Source organism: Urocampus carinirostris, chromosome 2 (assembly GCF_059441175.1).
Source record: "Urocampus carinirostris isolate Australia breed hairy pipefish chromosome 2, RoL_Ucar_1.0, whole genome shotgun sequence".
NCBI classification, from domain to species: domain Eukaryota; kingdom Metazoa; phylum Chordata; class Actinopteri; order Syngnathiformes; family Syngnathidae; genus Urocampus; species Urocampus carinirostris.
Window position 1 is genome coordinate 69,878,286 of NC_142350.1, and position 21,661 is coordinate 69,899,946.

The 21,661-nt window shown below is 43.8% G+C and overlaps 1 protein-coding gene across 3 annotated transcripts in view; it reads right to left on the reverse strand.

Annotated features, from left to right (window-relative positions):
• Positions 1 to 1,957: 1,957 nt before the first annotated feature.
• sema6cb (semaphorin 6Cb) overlaps positions 1,958 to 21,661 on the reverse strand; it is a 270,038-nt gene continuing 250,334 nt past the window's right edge. For 2 of the 3 annotated variants that reach the window (XM_088327668.1, XM_088327667.1), the window contains one exon: positions 1,958 to 5,526. In XM_088327668.1, the coding sequence (XP_088183794.1) occupies positions 4,316 to 5,526 (1,211 nt within the window). In that variant the 3' untranslated portion in view covers positions 1,958 to 4,315. The remainder of the gene's footprint in view (positions 5,527 to 21,661) is intronic. The other variant, XM_088327669.1, reaches the window with a different exon arrangement.

Below are 21,661 nucleotides of genomic sequence, written 5' to 3' on the forward strand. Positions count from 1 at the left end.
CTCGTTCAGCCCCAGCTGCCACTCATTCCCTAATTTGTCCTCCTCCCATTTAAGTACGTCTTTCTCGTTCACTCCTTGTCAGTCCGTCAGTGAACCTCAGCGCATGCAAGGCAAGTACTTTCGTTCGGATCACTATCTGTTTCTTGTACCAATCCCCGATCCAAGTTCCGTTCTCCTGTCCCGGCTACCCGTATCCTGCCTAAATTCTGTTTCCTGTATTGATCCCCGATCCTTGGCGCCCGTGCTACCCGACTTGTTCCGATCTCCGATCACACTCCGTCTCCTGTTCCAGCTAGCCGACTTGTTTCCAATCTCTGACCAGCTTGAATCTCAAGAGTTGGCGGGCTCTGTTGTGGGCACAGAGCTAGACAGCCTGACAACTGTAGCTGAGAGACGGGCTCTGAACAAGCTGCGGTCAATCATGGACAATTCATTACATCCACTACACAGCATCATCTCCAGACGGAAGAGCAGATTCAGCGATAGACTGCTGTCACAGTTCCACGGACAGACTGAGGTCATTTCTTCCTCATGCCGTGAGGCTCGTTAACTCCACCCGGGGGAGTCAAAGCCCTCATAAACTCCACCCCCACAATTGCATATTACCCTATTTTTATTACAGTGTGTATTTTCTGTAGCACTATTTAAATAATGTATAGCAACACGTTATATTGGGTTATTTTTGTATTCTATACCTTTATTTTATTATTTTATTTTTAACACAAGGATACTGCTGGAAGTGTGAATTTCCCTACGGGAATGAATAAAGTATCTATCTATCTGTCTAGACATCTTTCTAGACATCTATCTGTCTGTCTAAACATCTATCTAGACATCTTTCTAGACATCTATCTATCTAGACATCCATCTAGACATCCATCTAGACATCTATCTATCTAGACATCCATCTATCCGTCTAGACATCCGTCTGTCTAGACATCTCTCTGTCTGTCTAGACATCTATCTATCTAGACATCTATCTATCTGGGTATCTATCTATCTAGACATCTATCTATCTGGGTATCTATCTAGACATCTATCTATCTGGGTATCTATCTATCTAGACATCTGTCTAGACATCTATCTGTCTAGACATCTATCTATCTAGACATCTATCTATCCGTCTAGACATCCATCTATCCGTCTAGACATCCATCTATCCGTCTAGACATCCATCTATCCGTCTAGACATCCATCTGTCTGTCTAGACATCTATCTGTCTGTCTAGACATCTATCTATCTGGCTATCTATCTATCTGGGTATCTATCTATCTAGACATCTATCTATCTGGCTATCTATCTATCTAGACATCTATCTATCTGGGTATCTATCTATCTGGGTATCTATCTATCTAGACATCTATCTAGACATCTATCTATCTAGACATCTGTCTAGACATCTATCTATCTAGACATCTGTCTAGACATCTATCTATCTAGACATCTATCTATCTAGACATCTGTCTAGACATCTATCTACCTAGACATCTATCTATCCATCTAGACATCTATCTATCCGTCTAGACATCTATCTGTCTGTCTAGACATCTATCTGGCTATCTATCTAGACATCTATCTATCTAGGCATCTATCTATCTATCTAGACATCTGTCTAGACATATCTCTCTATCTAGACATATGTCTAGACATCTATCTATCTAGACATCTATCCATCTATCTAGACATATATCTATCTAGACATCTAAACATCTATCTAGACATCTATCTAAACTTCTATCTAGAGTTCTAGACATCCATCTATCTCTATCCAATGATATATGGCATGACATATTTCAGTGACTGCTGACACTGTCCAGACACGTATTTGCTTCTCAACAGTCTGACATCAAAACATTAAGGGTTTAAATCTCTTTTTCCTGCGAAGGACTGAACCAGGAATAACTGAAGCACAAAGCAGGGAAGGGGTCTCTGTACTCTATTACAAGTGTGAAAAAAATTCCCGCCCCTTTTGTATGGTCAGTATGTCTTTATTTACAAGCATTAGCCACAAAGTGTGTCAATACGAAGCGCCGTTCTCTCCACGGTCCTGGTTTTTCCGGGTCGGCCTCTTCAGGTCCAAAACGTTCCCGTTGAAGAATGGTCCAAAGGAGCAACAATCCAACGTTCCTCTCTTCAAGAAGATAAAAATAGTCACTGTTGAGTTGCCTGCTCCAGCAGTGCCCCGAAAAAGACGTTGAAGAATAAAAATGTTGATGCAAAGAAAAACTCAATCCATTTCTGAGGACAAACGACAATCTAGTAATAATTACGCGGTATTTCTGACAAGTCATTTCAGGAACATTTTGCTATCGGAACATATTCGTCGGCGTGTACTGGGGGCTTTTTTTTTAGGGTTTCGGGTTTTAAGGGCTTTTTTTGATTATAATAAGGCAAAGACAAAAATGACGTTCTTGCTATCTTCTCATCACGACTCGACACGCACATTTATTTTAGATATAGATATTTATATATACTGGAGAAAGCATATACTGTATGCGGCTCTACTCGCATACGGTATACTCGCACGCACACATGCATAATAGAAACACATTCTGGTTAGCAACACGACGACATCGCAGAGAAAACGAGAACCAAGGTTGGCGACGCTTGGCGACGCTTCCAGTCATTAGCGCCGTTTTGTGCGACCTTAGCGTCACCGTCAATGTAGATGCTGTGGAGCGGTGGATGTGGATCAGGGGTCGGGTTTTCGATTTGTTTTCAGTGAAAGCCCCACCGTGTAGCAGGAGGTCAGGAACCTATGTCTGGTGAGCCAGATATAGATGTTTCATGAGCACGTATGGCTTGAAGTGAAATGCTACCTGTGTTAATTTCCTCTGTATTGTTCCTGATAAGTTCGGTATGTGCATAGCTGAAGCAATATTTAAATTCCAAGCTGGCTCAGGATCTGGAGGGCAGCAGCCTCAGCAGGGAAGCCCAGACCTCCTCATCTCCAGCCACTTCATCCAGCTCATCCAATAGTATCTGTACGCATTCCTAGCGTAGAGACATAGTCTCCCCAGCGTGTCCTGGGTTGTCCCGAGGCCTACTGCCTGTAGGACATGCCCCGAACACCTCACGAGGGAGGCCTCCAGAAGACATCCTGATCAGATGTCCGGGCCACCTCAACTAGGTCCTTTCAACGCAGAGGAGCAGTGTTGTTCTTTTGGTCATGACCCATAGTTAATGACCATAGGTGAGGGTAGGAACGTAGATCGACCGGTAGATCGAGAGCTTTGCCCTTTGGCCTAGCTCCTGCTTCACCACAAAGGACCGGTACAGGGTCTGCATGACGGCAGACGCTGCCACGATCCGTCTGTCGAACTCCCGTTCAACTCGAACTATCCGCTTAAAAAATATCCAGGAAATAGTAGGGCAGACTTGACACTTCATACATCTCATCCAATAGGATCTTTAGACATTCCTAGCGTAGAGACATAGTCTCCCCAGCGTGTCCTGGGTCGTCCCCGAGGCCTACTGGCTGTAGGACATGCCCAGAACACCTCACGAGGGAGGCGTCCAGGAGACATCCTGATCAGATGTCCGAGACACCTTGGCTAGGTCCTCTCAAAGCAGAGGAGCAGCGTCCCTACACTGAATCCGTTTCGGATGACTGAGCTTCTCACCTTATTTCTAAGGGAGAGTCCAGACACCCTGCGGAGGAAACTCCATTTGTCCGCTTGTTTCCGGGAACTTGTTCTTTTGGTCATGACCCACAGTTCATGACCATAGGTGAGGGTAAACGTAGATCGAACGATGAATCGAGAGCTTTGCCTTTTGGCTTAGCTCCTGCTTCACCACAACGGACCGGTACAGGGTCTGCATGCCGGCAGACGCTGCGGCGATCCGTCTGTCAAACTCCCGTCCAACTCGAACTGTACGCCTGAAAATAATCCAGGAAATAGTAGGGCAGACTGGACAAGTTTATGCTGATGCATCTCATTGGCTAAGAGACACAGAAAGAAAATCTTAAAGGCATTTCTTCTTACCAGCCTTAGAGGTATGAAAGTGCAACAGCGCTCCTGCTGCAAGTAGCAGGAACATGGTGTTTCACTCCCAGCCTTAATGCGTTAAAAAAGTGAAATTTATCTCATGAAAAGAGCCACACACTTTCCCGACCTCCGGTGAAGATGATGTGGTGGTTGTGTGATGGTGTGTAGTTTCTGTAACGTCAGGTCTTGAAATTGCACACGGCCGTCTCACTCTGCTGTTGCGTCGCTAAAAAGTCAATTCAGTTTGTCATGTAGAAGAGACGATACCAATATGGTACAAAGATAATCTCTCGCGTAGCGACGCACCGTCCGTGTCTGAAACGGTGTCAGTAGTTGAAGTGAGCGTGCGGGCTAACGGGCGAGGAGGCGGGGATGAAGAGCGGTTTGGGCGGGGCGTCGGGTTTTAAGGGAGCCGCCCTTCGGACACCCCCGCTCCTCATTTGGCCGTCCTGCTGCGCGGCGTTGTACCGCGCCAAGTACCCAGGTGGTAGGAGGGGAAAGTGGCCCTCGCCGCTCCCTGCCGAGTTCATACGTGCTAGAAGTGGCGGTGGCTGGTGCTGGGGGCCCAAACGCTGACTGAAGCTGTGATGTCGGGGGAGCGCTGCCCCGTTGGCGCCCATGAACGGATGCCGTTGCGACGAAGGTTGGCGGCGTTCTAGCGTGGAAGTGTGCGGCGTCTGCGGCGGCGGATCCGGGGGTACGTCCATACGGCGGGTAAGGCTGTCGCGAGGTAGCGTGGACGAGCTATAGTACGGCGCCGATTCCGTTTCAGGGATGTGGGGCTGGACGCGTCCGGCGAAGTGGAGATGACCTGAGGCCACGGCTCCGTTAGCGCGCTGCCCTACCACGGGGCTTATGAGTTGCGGCGTTTTGGCTCCGCCACCCTCGTGAATATGCTTGAGCAGCTCGTCCAATGAGGTCACTTCCATCACTTTGTGAACGTACCCGGGGTGCTGCGGAAGGGGCCGCTCGCCGTTGAGGACTTTGCGCTCGTCAGGGTGGCGCGAGGGCGCGTAAGGGAACACGTGCGCCGAGGGTGGACGGGACGCGTTGTTGCAGTTGTGGTTCTTCTCCCATTGGTTGCGGAAGGCCTTCATGCTTTTGATAGGCAGTTCGGGTGTGGAGTCGGGCGTGGGCAGGCCAGAAAGTTCCGAGGACGAGCGCAAGTGTTGGTGGTGCGGCAGGACAAGGTCCCCCATGGACATGGCGTGGTGGCCGTTTCTCCTCTGCGCCTCTTTGGAGAACAAGGAACTGTAGATCTTGGGGGAGGACCCCTCCAGCTTCTCCTCCTTGCCGGCGCCACCCTCCAGGAGCCCGTTGAGCTTGGCTAGGCTGCGTAAGGAGAGCGCGTGCGGGATCTGGACTTCGGGGTCCTTGGGGAGTTTACGGGTCTTGTGGCCGGCCTTGTTGCAGTAGCAGGACACCAGGAAGCCGGAAAGGAAGGCACCCAGAACGAAGGCCACCAGGACACAGGCGATTAGCAGCGTGTAGTGGACACTGTGGTTGCTCTTGTCCACTTCGGAAGGACGCCGCACACCTGGAAACAAAGCAAGATTAGTTTTCATTCTTCCAGGCTCTTATTTTTTTCAATTGTTATAAACTGACTTAATAAACTCGAGCAAAAGTGAAAGAGAATTTTGAAGTAAGGTCGAAGTAGAACGAAGTTGAGTAAAGTCAGTAGAGTTTTTCGAGAACCGGCTTCTTCGGCTCGGCTCACTAAAAGGAACCGGCTCTTTCGGGTCCCAAACGGCTCTTCGGGTTGTTTTTGCTTCTATAATCCCCACACGACCAAATATTATGTAAAATGGTGCACAAAATGACTTAAAAGAAGGGGAAATAGAACAAAAACGAAAAAAAGCATGACACCTCAGTTCTAATGCTCACAAACCATAGATTTGCTAAAGCTAGCATCTTTTACAACTACGAGTGCTTTTAAAACAAACTGTGACTGTCGCCATTATTAACAAACACATGAATGAGATCTTGCCCCAGGTGGAGGAGTTCAAGTATCTTGGGGTCTTGTTCACGAGTGAGGGTAGGATGGAACGGAAGATCGACAAACGGGTCGGTGCAGCGTCTGCCGTCATTCGGACCCTGTACTGGTCCGTGGTGGTGAAGAGGGAGCTCAGCCGAAAGGCAAAGCTCTCGATCTAACGGTCCATCTACGTTCCTACCCTCACCTATGGTCATGAACTTTGGGTCATGACCGAAAGAACACCATCCCTGACACAAGTGGCCGAAATGAGTTTCCCCCGTAGGGTGTCTGGGTTTTCCGGGAGGGACTCTGTGTTGAGCAACTGCTCCTCCGCATCGAGAGGAGCCAGTTGAGGTGGCTCAGGCATCTGATAAGGATGCCTCCTGGACGCCTCCCTCGGGAGGTGTTCCGGGCACGTCCCACCGGCAGGAGGCCCCGAGGGCAACCCAGGACACGCTGGAGAGACTATGTCTCTCGGCTGGCTTGGGAACGCCTCGGGATACCGTCGGATGAAGTGGAGGAGGTGGCTGGGGAGAGGGACGTCTGGGCTTCCCTTTTAAGGCTGCTGCCCCCGCGACCCGACCCCGGACAAGCGGAAGATAATGGATGGATGGATGGATGAATGCTAACCACCAAGCGACTGACTAAAGCTAACACAACTGACACCTAAGTGCTAATGCTAACTAGCCAAGGGACTGCCCAAAGCTAACATGACTAAGACGACCTGGAGGACTGGCGGGAGAAACTCTGACTGCTAGTTTGAATCGCCAACACCTGAGTCCTAAGGGTGCTATTAAAACAAACTGTGACTGTCGCCATTATTAGCTAACACATGAACGCTAACCACCAAGCGACTGACTAAAGATAACACAACTGACAGCTAAGTGCTAATGCGTAAACGACCTTGGTCTACCTCGTGGACCATCTGTGGGTGCGACGCCTCCTCCATGTTGCCGCCACCCGGACCCGCATAAAACATTGCCCAGCGTTTGCCTCATTAGCATACGCGCACGTGCTAACGCGCAGGTGGTCCGACGCTACGGCATTGCGGATAAAATATTTGCAGGGGAGTCAAAACGAGCCCCTCCAAAATGATGTTAACGATCGCAACGACCCGAAAATGACGACTCATCATCATTACGCTAACCGATGTATAATTAATAATTAGCAGCGGAGCGCATCTTTCATCTTTTCAGGGCTGTTGGGATGAATCCTCTTCAACTATTTACAAGTCGTAACAAAGGCTATCAAAATACATACGACGTCAACATGCTAATTTCTAGTTGCCTGCCCTGGTTAGTCGAGTCAACCACAACAAAAATTTGTATTTTGGGCTAGTTCTGTTTGTCTTGTTAGTCGTCAAAAGTGTTACCTTTAGTCAGTCATTTTGATAGTTAGGACTCAGGTGCCAATCAAACTAGCAGTCAGAGTTTCTCCCGTCAGTCCTCCAGGTCGTGTTGTTAGCTGTGGGCAGTCCCTCGGCTAGTTAGCATTAGCACTGAGGTGTCAGTTGTGTTAGTTTTAGTCAGTCCCCTGGTGGTTAGCAATCATGTGTTAGCTAATAATGGTGACGTGCTATTCACATTCATCTTTTTCGGCCAATTGCAGGCTTTGTTTTGCCCCTTTAGCCTATGCGAGCCTGTAAATGATTAAAAAGGATCCGCCCCCTTTACCTCCGAATAACTTGAGCCAATAGTGATGGATTCAAATGATGATTGACACATTTGTTAGCCAATGAAACGGCGGTACATAAATCCCAGCATACACCGCGGACGACTTCGCCTTTAAGGGAAAATCGAGTCGGCGGCTGCTTGCCTTTGTTGCGACTTAATATTGATCCATAAATAAGGCGCACTGTATTATAAGGCGCATGGTCAGCTTTTGAAAAAAATAAAGGCTTTTAGGTGCGCCTTATAGTGCGGAAAATACGGTACTACAGAAAACCTACTGCAGAAATACTACAAAAATAAAACTACAGTAATACTTAAAAAATACTACAGATATAAGAAAAAAAATCCACTATGGATATATGTCAAAATACCACAGAAATACTACTAAATACGTAAATACTGCAAAAACACTACTGTGGAAATGCTAGAAAATACATTAATACGACAAGAGCAAATATCAAATATAGTGCCTAAAACAGGGACGTAATATATTATTTTGCTTTAATTTCAACACCAATACTGTCAGGACCAGAACAGAATCAGGACCCAATAGCGTAACGTTTACCACAAGTTTTATTGAAAGAAAGAGGATGGGCTGCGCCCACGATCCGGTATTCACTGGACGCGGGAAGCAAGTCGCCCTCGGATTGTGATCCGAATACGGAAGTGGATCTTCCGTAGCGAGTGATGACAGTGTCAGGTCTGAAAAAAAACAGGTCGGTAGCCAGGACAGGGAGAGCAAAAGCGTGGTCGGAAACGGGTCGTAAGCCAGGACGGGAAAGCAGACGTCGTCGGGATCATAAAATGGGTCGTAAGCCGGGACGAGAGAGCAGACGTGGTCAGGATAAAAAAACGGGTCGAAGCCGGGAGACGGACGGGAGCAAATAACAGCTGGGAGTCAGGGTCGGAAACGGCTTGCCTAGTGTTAACTGAGGTTCGCAGACGGATTGACCAAAGGGGACGGATAGGAGTGGATGTAATAGGGACAGGGAGCCAATCAGAGCCCGGTTGATTCACGTCAGTAATCATGACACCAAACTATTGGCGTGTGAGTGTGAAGCACATTGTAAAGCGCATCGGGAGGTCTTCAGTGACTTGAAAAGTGCGATGTAAATGCATACTATATCAAGGAAAATGATAGGCCCAATTTTTTAACCCAAAGTGGCCCCCGGCTCCAAACAGCGCCTACTTTAGGGAGACATTTTAATATATTTTCAAATAAAGTCTCGCATCGCATTGACGTTGAGGAACCGTCGAGCGGAATCTAGATGACTTCAGAGAAGCGTGCAGACAGAAGTGTGAAACCCGCGGCAGAGGGGGAAAACGGTCGCCACGGCAACCGTGGCAGACAACCACGTCTTTTCCCATGAGGCTTTGCGGGCCCCAAAGTGTCAGACGTCTGCTGACGGATAGAGACGACGCGGAGAAAATAAACCCGCAGCATCCGAGAAGACCGTAAGAGATGCTCTGGTTTTTTTCTGCTTTCTCCGTCCAAATTTCGTTCTCAATGAATCCTTCGTGTCACCAAATGGAAAGTCAAACTCAAGTCCCACTCGGACAAAACAAGTAGACTTATTTTTCGGACTATAAGTCGCTCAGGAGCAATGTTCCCTGTAATTTTGCCCGGATCTGAGCGTTCACACAAAGTCGGTGAGCAACGCTTGAAACAACAGTGAGCAACGGCAATCCCAAGTGTGGCAACTAAGTCATGATCAAACATGTCCAAAACTTGACATCAGGTTACATTTTGCTGAGTTTCCGGTAATGCAAAATGATTTTTCTCTTTTGAATGAATTGACTCATGTACGATTGCAAAGGTTGTACGGCCTACAAACGTCATCTGTGTTTACAAGAATTCTTTCACTAGATTTCCATTTCTCTTTTTTCCTGGTATCTTTTGTCGCTTAAGACATTTTGGGGGGCTTATTTAGTTGCACGATTGTTGGAATGATATACATATATTTATCCTACAGTTGACATTAATATGTTATAAGTGTTCTCAGCCCTTTGGTAGAGTTTTCAGCCGTAAGCTGTTCAAGGCCATGGGTTGTTTTTTGTGCAGTCCGTCTCACATACCAGTGGGTGCACCCTGACCTGGAATATGCAATAACTCAAGTTGTTTTTCACCAAGAACCTTGATAAAAAGAAGGGAGAGATCGGAGATTTCTTCAGAGTGAGGGAGGAGATTTGTAACAGCCCGGTCTCCGCCGCTCTCATTATAATGATTAATAAAATAAGCAATTCTCAATGACCGATTCTCTGTCTTCTTTTATTTCAGAGCCTTTTATTAAAAATGTTGGGGACTTAAACCTAGCAACGATACAAACCTGTATTTAATCAAATTTTTTTAATGGAAGTACAATGTTGGCAACAAGATTCACTTGATATCATTGGATATTATTTTAATGCAACACAAACTTTTTCTTCTTTTTCCCTGTTTTTTTTCACCTTTTTTGTTACTTTTTTTCTGGCTTTTTAAAAAAAATGTCCTTTTTTTCTCTTCCTTTTGTTTCTTTTTTTCTCAGCTTTTTACTACTTTTTCATTTTGGTATTTTTTTTCTTTTTTGTTCTATTCCCCCTTCCTTTAAGTCATTTTGTGCATCATTTTACTTAATATTTGGTCATGTTGGGATTAAAGAAGCCAAAACAACCTGAAGAGCCGTTTAAGACCCGAAAGAGCCAGTTCCTTTTTAGTGAGCCGAGCCGAAGAAGCCGGTTCTCGACAAACTCTACTAACTTTACTCAACTTCGTTCTACTTTGACTTGACTTCAAAATACCGCATTTAGGACCCAATGTCAGGGGAACCCGTATATTTGTACCTTCACTTTGATCAAAATCGCTTCTTAATTAGTAATTTTGTGCCCTGATTTTTGTGCGCTGGCTAGATTTTCTTGTGCGCTGAGAATGTGCGAGCAGTGCGCAATTGCGCACGCACGCAGCTTAGAGGGAACACTGCTCAGGAGTATAATAAGGATGGAAAAAACATAAGTCGCCCGAGTAGTCAAGGTAAGAGTGTGACGGGTGGAATATATGTGTCAAGTTTCATGTAACTTCACTCTTGTACATGAGTAAAACTAGCATGGACAGAGCTTCATCATTGAAAGATAAGGGCTAACTGCCATATTGGGAATCATTTTAGGAGTCTGTTTATTCATAAATGCAAATTATGTGGCAAAACAAACAGATTACAGTGTGCAATATCCAACAATGCAGAAATGCTTTTAGGCGGATTTTTTCTATCTGTGTGTTTGAGTCAATATTATACACCGTCAGATTCTCTGGATCGTCCTTGATGTAATGAAGCCTTTTTCGCGGATATTCATCCACCCATCCATCCATTATCTGTACCGCTTATCCTCAGTAGGGTCGCGGGGGTGCTGGAGCCCATCCCAGCCATCAACGGGCAGTGGGCAGGGGACACCTTGAACTGGTTGCCAGCCAATCACAGGGCACACAGGGACAGACAACTCACTCGGCCATTCACACCTAGGGACAATTTGGACCGGCCAATTCACCTGACAAGCATGTTTTTGGAATGTGGGAGGAAACCCACACAAGCACGGGGAGAACATGCAAACTCCACACAGGAAGGTTGGTAGCTGGATTTGAACCCATGACCTTAGAACTGTGCCGCACACGTGCTAACCACTGCGCCGGCGTGCTGCCCTGCGGGCATTCAAAGAAGTTGAAAAGTGACGTCTACTTTTTAGTTTTCTGGTATCTTGTTTCAGACTGATTGCCATGGCGCCCAATTGGGCCATGCCGTGTGGCGCTAGTCTCTGTCACGGTTGCCATGGTGCACAATTGGCCTGGCCCGTGGGCACCAGCTGAAGCTCGTTGACAGATTGGCTCCCTGTCAGTATTTAAACGCTGTCCCGTCAGTCCCCTTTGGTCGGTCCGTCTGCGAATCTCCGTTTTTACACGGCAAGCCCTTTTTCGCCTGTACTGTGTTTTTGCTCTTGTACTTCTCCCGCTACGATCTGTTTGATCTCGACCACGTCTGTTTTCCCGTCCCGAATTACGGCTTGTTTTGATCTCGACCACGTCTGTGCTCCCGTCCCGAATAACGATCCGTTCCTTCGACCACGTCTCCTCTCCTCTCCTTGCTTTCAACTCGTTTCCGATCCCGACCACGGTTTTGCTCTTCCATCCCGGTTATTGACCCATTTTTTTCCGTTCCCGACACCGCCATCGCTCGACACGGAAATCCCACTTGTATGCGCTCCTTTCTATTTTCTCCAACAAAACTGAGTAACGTTACGCGGTCCTGTTTCCTGTTCAGGTCTTGACAGTGATGACTTTATTTTGAAATGGTCCTTATATCTTGAACCCCAAGAGTTTAAACTTTCCAATGACAATTGGCAGTGATGCTGGTGACATCGTACGGAAACGTTTTTTGTTTATCAAAAGTCAGTCGGTACTCTACCGTCTTCCATGTTTTAATGTGGGATCGTGCGGCTTATAGACAGGTGCGGCTTATCAATGTATTTTAACGACTTCATATTTACAAATTATGCTAATGGCCTCATGTTAATGAGTTATGCTAATGGAAACATGCCAAAAAGTGATGCTTACGGCTAAATGCTAACTTCTTCATGCTAATTTTTTTTGCTAAAGGCTATATTTTAACGACTTCATATTTACAAACTATGCTAATGGATATGTGTTGAGGAGTTATGCTAACAAATACATGCTAAAAAGTGATGCTAACGGCTAAATGCTAACTGCTTCATGCTAAAAATATTTGGTAATGGCTATATTTTAACAACTTCATATTTACAAACTATGCTAATAGGGTACAAGTTGATGAGTTATGCTAATGGATACGTGTTAAAAAGTGATTCTAACGGCTAAATGCTAACTACTTCATGCTGAAAATTTTTTCCAATGCTAACATGCTAACGACTCAGCAAATTGAATGGGCTCAATGCATTCCGGATGGGCCAATTCAAATAGAATGGCTCATTCTTTTGAAAATGTACATTTTAAATGTTTTTAAAGTGTAATAACAGTGTTATTACTATGTTATTAGCATGAATGTGAATTTTAGACCTCCCCTAGGCATATCCTTGTTGCTAACGGTTATGGGCCCATCTCAAATGAACTTGCCAGTATCGGAGGTGTGGGGGGGGCGGAGTCTCCCCACAGAACCAAGTAAAAAAATGACAGCTACATCTCTCTGGGTTAAAAACTTTATGCTAACTCATAATGCTAACAACCGGGGTCTCGTTTGACGATTACTTTCTATCCTATGGTTATGGGTTTTAACACACAAACATTCGTTTATCCGAGGAATCAACTCCTTGCCCTGAATAATTTATGTGCTAGCGTGATGAAGGGGCCCCATCGTGGATGCAGAGCCGGAGCTAGCTAAGCGGCTAGCGGCGTTATGAGTCTTCGGTACCGTCCGTAATCATGGGAAATGTGAACTCTCTACGAAATAAGACCGACGAACTGGCTGTGCTGGTGAAAAACCAAGCGTACAGGGAGTGCAGTCTGCTGTGTTTTACTGATCCGTGGCTCACGTCTAGCATCCTGGATGCTAACGTGGAGCTACCCGGCTTCAGCGCTGTTAGAGCAGACGGAGACACTAAAGCCTGCGGGAAGCGGAGAGGAGGCGGACTCGCTATCTACGTGAACACGAGGCGGTGTAACCCTGGGCACAAAGATTTCCATCTGCTACAGGGACGTCGAACTTTTGGACTAGCGTGTGACCTCATCCGCTCCGCTGTTGCTAAACTACAACACAGCACCCCGAGGCCATCCTGTTCATCTGTTAATGAAGAACAAAAGGATCCTGCCGGAAGTGTGAATTTCCCTAGGGGAATAATAAAGTATCTATCTATCATTCCTTTTGAAATAATCACACATTTACACTGAGAAACTCGAGGTGTTCTCGAAAAGAAGCAACAACCGGCGTTTCCGTAAAAACAAAAATAATCGACAGAAAAAAAGCCAAGCGGTGACAGACACAACCTCACCGGAGACGAGGTTTTGAAGACGCAAAGTATCAAATGCCGGCACACGTCCCCGACGCGTGGCTGGGGGACGAACCTCAATCGCTGGAAATGAAAAGAGAGCCGTGTCTCTTTGCGTTCCGTCAACAAAGCGGGAAAAGAAATCAAAGCGTGTCGGGGATGTTTTCCTAAGTCTGAGTGACTCCCAGGCCTTGAGAGTCACGAGACGCAGAAAGTGTGGCAGGACTTGACAAGCGCTTGAGTGATTGACAACGCCTGTTTTGGGAATCCTCATACAGCATTTATGGATGTTTACGGAGATGATATTAAATTTGTGGGGAAGGCTGAACGGAAAATTTCCCTCTAAGCTGCGTGTGTGCGCAATTGCGAACCACCCAGAGCTTTTCTGCGCACAAGAAAATCGAGCCGGCTCACAAAAATCAGGGCTCCAAATTGCTAATTAAGAAGCAAATTAAGTCAAAGTTACGGTGCATGAAAGTCAAAATACAAAGGTTCCCCTGGCGCTGTGTTCTAAATGCGGTATTTGGAAGTCAAGGTCAAAGTTGAGTAAAGTCAGTAGAGTTTTTCCAGAACCGGCTTCTTCGGCTCGGCTCACTAAAAAGAAACCGGCTCTTTCGGGTCCTAAACGGCTCTTCAGGTTGTTTTTGCTTCTTTCATCCCTACACGACCAAATATCATGTAAAATTGTGCACAAAATGACTTAAAGGAAGGGGGAATAGAACAAAAAAGAAAAAAATACCAAAATGAAAAAGTAGTGAAACGCTGAGAAAAAAAGAAACAAAAACAAAGAAAAAAAATCAGAAAAAGAAACAGAAAAAAAGAAAAGAAAGAAAAGGAAAAAAGTAAATAGAGAACAAAAAGAAAAAAGTAACGGCTGGGAAAATTTCTTTTTTAAAGGAATTTTTTAAAAAGTAGAAAAAAAAAACAGGGGAAAAAACCTTTTTAGCCATCTAGCAAGCTATCTAGCTAGCTTTTTATATATTTTTTTGCATGCTATCAGGCTAACATTTTACCTTTTTTTGCTAGTTATGTAGCTAAATTTTTACTTCGTTTTTAGCTAGCGATCTATCTTTATTTAGAGTTGTCTATATCGCTATTTAGATGGCTTTTTATTCTTTCAGCTAGCTAACTAGCGATTTCTTTAGCTTCGTAGCTAGCTATCTTCCAACTTTCTTAGCTATTTAGCAAGCTGTCTAGCTAGCTTTTTACATGTTTTAGCATGCTATCCTGCTAACATTTGAACTTTTTTTTTAACTAGTTATCTAGCTATATTTTGGATTCTTTTTCAGCTAACCATCTACCTTTATTTAGAGTTGTCTATATCGCTATTTAGATGGCTTTTTATTCTTTTAGCTAGCTAACTAGCTATTTTTTAGCTTCGTAGCTAGATATCTTCTAACTTTCTTAGCTATTTAGCAAGCTGACTAGCTAGCTTTTTCCATGTTTTTGCATGCTATCCTGCTAATATTTGACCTTTTTTTTTACTAGTTATCTAGCTACATTTTGGATCCCTTTTCAGCTAACCATCTACCTTTATTTAGAGTTGTCTATATCGCTATTTAGATGGCTTTTTATTCTTTTAGCTAGTTAACTAGCTATTTTTTTTAGATTCGTAGCTAGCTATCTTCCTACTTTCTTAGCTATTTAGCAAGCTGTAGAGCTCGCTTTTTATATGTTTTTGCATGCTATATTGCTAACATTTTACATTTTTGGTATTTTTCAGCTAAATATTTGCTTTCTTTTTAGCTAGCTATCTACCTTTACTTTTAGTTGTCTATACAGCTATTTGGATGGCTTTTTATTCTTTTAGCTAGCTTACTAGCTATTCTTTAGCTTTGTAGCTATCTTCCTACCTTTATAGCTATCTAGCTTTTTACATTTTTTGCATGCCATCTTGCTTACATTTTGCATATTTAGCTAATTATCAAGCTTAACTTTATTCTTTTAGCTAGCTAGCAGGCTTCCTTTTAGTGTTTTACCTATTTACCTTTCAAGCTAACTATCGAGCTACCTTTTTAGCTATTTAGCGAGCCATCTAGTTGCTATTTTAGAAACTTATATCAAAGTAGGTGTCCTTTTCGTTAATGAGGAACAAAAAGTCGCTCTCAGTTTGAAAAAGGTTGGAGGTATCAAAAATTGTGGAGAAGGCCAAAAGGTTTTTTTAGTTTGGCGACTTCATTTTTCGGTACAGTCGGTGAAAATAAATTTCCCTAAGGGGACTGAATAAATTGAGTGAAAATAGAGATAGTTTTATTTTTAGTCATGCTACTTTTTGCAGTGAAGGACAAAGACACTAGTATTTCTTTATTTGTTTTCCTTTTTTCTTCTTTAAATTATTTTAATAATATAACAGTTAATCGCTAAGTGGGCCGCGTCTCATGTCCTTGTAAACAGTGTTCATTACATTGTAATCAATGACAAGAAAATTCTCATTGTATTTCTAAAAAGAAGAAAATTGTCACTCTCTAAAAAAAACTTGGCCTTTATGGAAGAGTAGCAAGAAGGAAGCCATTTCTTAAAGATATCCATAAAAAGTTTGCCACAAGCCACCAAACATGTGGAAGAAGGTGCTCTGGTCAGATGAGACCAAAATCAAACTTTTTGGCATCAATGCGAGACGTTACGTTTGGCGTAAAAGCAGCTCAGCTCATCACCCTCAACGCACCATCCTCACCGTCAAACATGGGGGTGGCAGCATCATTGTTTGGGCCTGCTTTTCTTCAGCAGGGACAGGGAATATGGGTAAAATAGATTGGAAGATAGATGGAGCCAAATTCTGGAAGAGAACCTGACGGAATCTGGGACGGAGATTTGTCTTCCAACAAGACGATAATCCAAAACATAAAGCAAAAGCTACAATGGAACAGTTTCACAAAAATCAAGCTGTTGGAATGGCCAAGTCAAAGTCCAGACCTCAATCCAATTGAGAATCTGGAAAGAACTGAAAACTGCTGTTCACAAACACTTTTCCTCCAACATCACTGAGTTCGAGCTGTTTTGCAAGGAGGAATGGGCCAAAATATCAGTTTCTCGATGTGCAAAACTGATAGAGACATACCCCAGCTCTCATCGCAGCAAAGGGTGGCGCTACAAAGTATAAACTCAATGGGGCTGAATCATTTTGCACACCAACTTTTTTGTTTTCTATTTGTTAAAAAAGTTGAAAATATCCAATAAAGTGTGTTCCACTTCACGATTGTGTCCCACTTATTTTTGATTCTTCACAAGAAATGACAGTTTTATATCTTTAAGTTTGAACTTTAAATTGTGGTCAAAAAGGTCACAAAGTTTAAGGGGGCCAAATAGTTTCGCAAGCCACTGTTTGTACATTTGTTTTAATTAAAATGAATATTTTTCAATAATTTTGCTTTGCAAGGTTTAGTTCAATTTGAATTTGGTAATGTTCTAATCGATGTAATTCTAGATTTTTTTCCGCCAACAGCAAATTTCACATTGACAGCTTTGGAAATCACGACTCTCTTATAAACCATTGAGGGACGATTTAGATCGGGGGTCACCAACGCCCTTCCCGCAGACTGGTTAAAAAATAGCTCACCAGTAAAGAGTAATTGTGATTTTCTGGTCAATTTGATTTCTAACAGGCATAAGTAATCAATGACGCTTCTTGTACTACTTTGGTATCTGGTTGTAATATAGTAATACTGTGTTTATTTGGCCTGTGAAAAGCGATGGGTCCCGGGGACTGGCATGCTCAAAAATCTATGGGTCCTAACAGAGATCTATGGCTCCCCAATATTTTGTCTTATCGAGCTTGAAATTGTAAATCGGCGACAAATATATCATATAAATCTATATATTCATTCCGTTTTAATCATCACAGTTTATTGGGAATACAAATCAGTTATCACTTCCGATTTTTCAGTTCACAAAAATATTGTACATAATACAAAATAATATTGCTGAAATATTAGTCTATATATTCATGCAGTTTTAATCATCACAGTTAATTGGTAATACAAAGCAGTTATCACTTCAGATTTTTCAGTTCATATATTCTTCGTGGTTTGCTGTCCCGCCACAGTTGTAATGCCTTCTCAAGGTCCAATCCATTATCATCCTTCTCATAGCGTCACCAGGAATAAAATTAAGTCCATTTTGGCAGAAAAGTCCTTATCTTGCTTAGGGGTATTATTTTGTTTATTTTCTTCCGTCGAGTCGTTCGCTTCAACACACGTGTTTTCCTTGCCTCTCGTGTTTTCCTAGCGAAGAATTTCTCCGCCGTTTATTCGTGCCGGAATTATTGCCGTTGTTATCACTTTCGGCATTATGTTTCGACTTATGAATGACACTGAAGAAATGACCAATTTTGTGTTGATTTTCACCTTCCCTTGACGACAACCACCACAACAATGACATCATCTCGAAGCAACGAGATCCCGTTTACCGAGATCGGCGTGCGGACGAAAACTCGAACCGCGAGACCAAAACAACAATGGCGGATCTGCCTGACCAAAAGTTTGGAGTGCGGTAAATCTTTGTTAAAAATCAAAGTACCGTATTTTCCGCACTATTAGGCGCACCGGGTTATAGGGCGCACCCCGAAAAAACAGTTTTTGGTCCTATTTTTGACATACATAAGACGCAGCGGATTATAAGGCGCTACAATGGGAACGTCGACAAAACAGTCAGATAGTTCAGTCCAACTTCTTACCCCCTTAACATTCCCAAAGCTTGCAAAGAAGCAAATACGTGTCGAGAACACGTGCGGATGCGGTGTCCGTACGATGTCACTCAAATGCATCATTTCAAATATCATTCGGAAGGCTAAAGTCTTGGGATTCAAGAAATGCCAACCATTCCTTAGTTTCTATTTTCTTTTTTGCTCGCAACTTTACTGTGCATATGACAATAAACACTTGTTATTGAGTTTAATTTAAAAATAGACACTCCATTCCATCCATTATCTGCACCGCTTATCACAGAAACATCGAGTTCAGTCTGAAACAAGATACAGGGACAATATAAAACCCGGAGTAGCTCACCGAAGTCGTTGTGTTCATAATAATGTGCAGCCGTGGTCCTCTTATATCCGTGAGTTTAGTAAATCCAGGAGAATAAAATATTTACAAATACAGAATAGAAAAAAATACTTTCTCTATGCTGTCAGCCACGTGCTATACGCATTCATCTTTTTCGGCCAATTGCAGGCTTTGTTTTGCCGTTTAAGCCAATGCCAGCCTGTAAATGACAAAAAGGATCGTCCCCTTGACCTCCGAATAACTTTAGCCAATAGTGATCGATTCAACTGATGATTGACACATTGGTTAGCCAATGAAACGCCGGTAAATAAATCCCAGCATACATCGCGGACTACTTGGTGTTCGGGGGAAAATCGAGTCGGCGGCTGCAAGTTAGTTGGAAAACTTTGGGATTTAATATTGATCCATAAATAAGGCGCACTGTATTATAAGGCGCATGGTCAGCTTTTGAAAAAAATAAAGGCTTTTAGGCGCGCCTTATAGTGCGGAAAATACGGTAATCAGATAATAATGACAATTTTGCATCCGGGGGACGCACGTTGCTTTGACACTATGCATCCCCAGCAAAAATCATGCGTCGAGGACGCAGGGACGCCAGCAAACCAGAACACTGGTAATAACACAATAGCCAAACTTCAACATTTTCAGCAGGTAAAAAAAAAAAACGGGATCACAAAAACATAACCAAAACCCAATCGTAATCTCACACCGACGTGTTAGCCTTGCAATGCGACATTCCAGGAGAGGGAGTAGACGCGTGGACCAGCAAAACATCCCACGTCTAGAGGCGGGTATATTGCGTGAAGTCCGACGGAAAAGAAAAGTAGTTGAAGTTGTAGCCAAGAGTTGCTCCTTTAATAAAGTCAAAAGGAGTTGAGTAATTAGCAGGAGCGAGTACGAGCTCAAGGGGGCGTGTAATTGTTCCTTAATGACTTCTTCATCCTGACAGCGACTCCGCCTCGGGCTTTGTTTACGCGGATATGCAATGGCGGTGCAACGCTGCTAACGCTAAAAGCCGGTCTGAAGCTTTCCATTTCACACACTCGCCGAACAGCATTCTGTTTCGACGTTCACGTTCTCAGAAGCGGAAAGTGAATACCTGTGAAAGATAATCGATCAGCTCCCTTTTTTTTCTGGTTGAAGGTTGACGGGAAAACGGCCGTCGAAAATTGTATGTTAACGATCGGATGCGGCTCGCGTCGGTCAATTCCAATAAGTCGAGTATTGTATTTTTTTTTTCACAGTTTGGCTGGGGGTGCGACTCATACTCCCTCCTTGTCACTTTTTATACCCCCGTCTTCCTGTCACCGGTTGTCAGTCCGTCTGCAAACCTCAGCTAGGCAAGCTTTTTGACCCTGACTCACTCACAATATAATGTGTGGATAAAGAGTATTTGAATAGTAATACGGAAAATAGGGTAATATACAAATGTGGGGGTGGGGTTTAATGTGGGCTTTTACTCCCCCGGGTGGAGTTAAAGAGCCCCATGTCGCTGAAGCTGCTCTTATACTCTGGGTGCCACTTACATATACATGTTTCCTCCTTAATTATACAATTTTTGGCTGGTGCGACTTATACTCCTGAAGGACTTACAGTCCGAAAAATATGGTTGGTATTGTCAAACAAAACAAGCCAGACGGTTATTTTGCACCTCCTGCACGCTCCCGCCACTTCCAGAACAAACCCCGCGGCTCACATTAAAGCTGAGAGACTTCCTTTGCTCCACCATCTTAAAGATACAGTACACAAAATGCCGACTGCAGCTTTAAGGTGGATAGCCGGGAGGAGGAAAAGGATGTTGGCGGATCGGGTTGGTGGGATTTGTTTTTAGGTGTTGTGAGGACGCAGGAAGCTCAGGAAGGGAAGACCACAAGAGAATCGGGAAATGGATTAGAAGGGACAACATCACTCTGGATCAGTTGTCAATATTCATGAACATCTAGATTCTATAGCAGAGGTCAACCGATTATTAGGCGGGCCGATTAGCGGCACCAATATTTGGGAATTCGACAGATATCGTTATCGGCATTTTTTTAATCCGACGGGCCTAAAAAATGTATTTACAACTGGGTTATTTATGCTCAGATGCAGCAGAGTCTTGCTCTCCATCTCTCCTGCTCCTCTCCCCTTTCTTGGACGCTACCCACCCCACACCTTCTGATTGGATAAGTGACCGGGGTGCGGAGCCACTGAAGCAGGAACAACGTGATCTCTGCTAACTCGTCCCGACATGCCTTAGTCCGTTGTAGAAAAGTGCACTTAAGAGATAGCGTAAAGAGTGTCGTTTACTTGTTTTAAGGAAGCATGTTCAGGTGGAGACTGATATATTAGCCCTTATCATTACATTTTGTTTGTCCATCAAGCGTGTGTGTTTGTGATTGAGAGAGAGCATAAAAAGCACGCTTAAGCTAAAGCGGAAGTTATGAGCTCTTATCATAACAATGGTTCCTCAATATGGCTCTAAAACAGGAGTGACCACACTTTTCAATTAGCCAGCTCCGTAGAAATTTGAATGCACCTCTTGTTTCAAAGTAGTTATGTCGGTTGTATCGACATTTGTATTGCTTTAAGTAAAAAAAACAAAAAACAGGGAGCTGTTTAAGTTTTTAGGTACCTTTATGCGAAATGCTGCACTGTTAGTTTTTGGTTTTAGTTAAAGATTAGTTGAGTTAGTTGTGTTGCAATCAATGTCCCCTGTAATTTTCCCCGGGTCTGAGCCTTTACACAAAGTGGGTGAGCAACGCTTGAAACAACAGTGAGCAACAGCAATCCCAAATGTGGCAACTAAGTCATGATCAAACATGTCCAAAACTTGACATCAAGTTACATTTTGCCGAGTTTCCGGCAATGCAAAATTATTTTTCACTTTTGAATGAATTCATTAATGTACGTACAAACGTCATTTGTTTTTACAATTCTTTCACAAGATTTCCATTTCTTTTTTTTCCTGGTAGATTTTCTCACATAATATTAGCATTTTGGGGGGCTTATTTAGTCAGTTTTAAGATACAGAACTGTACTTCATCACATTTTTGAGTGGAAGTACAA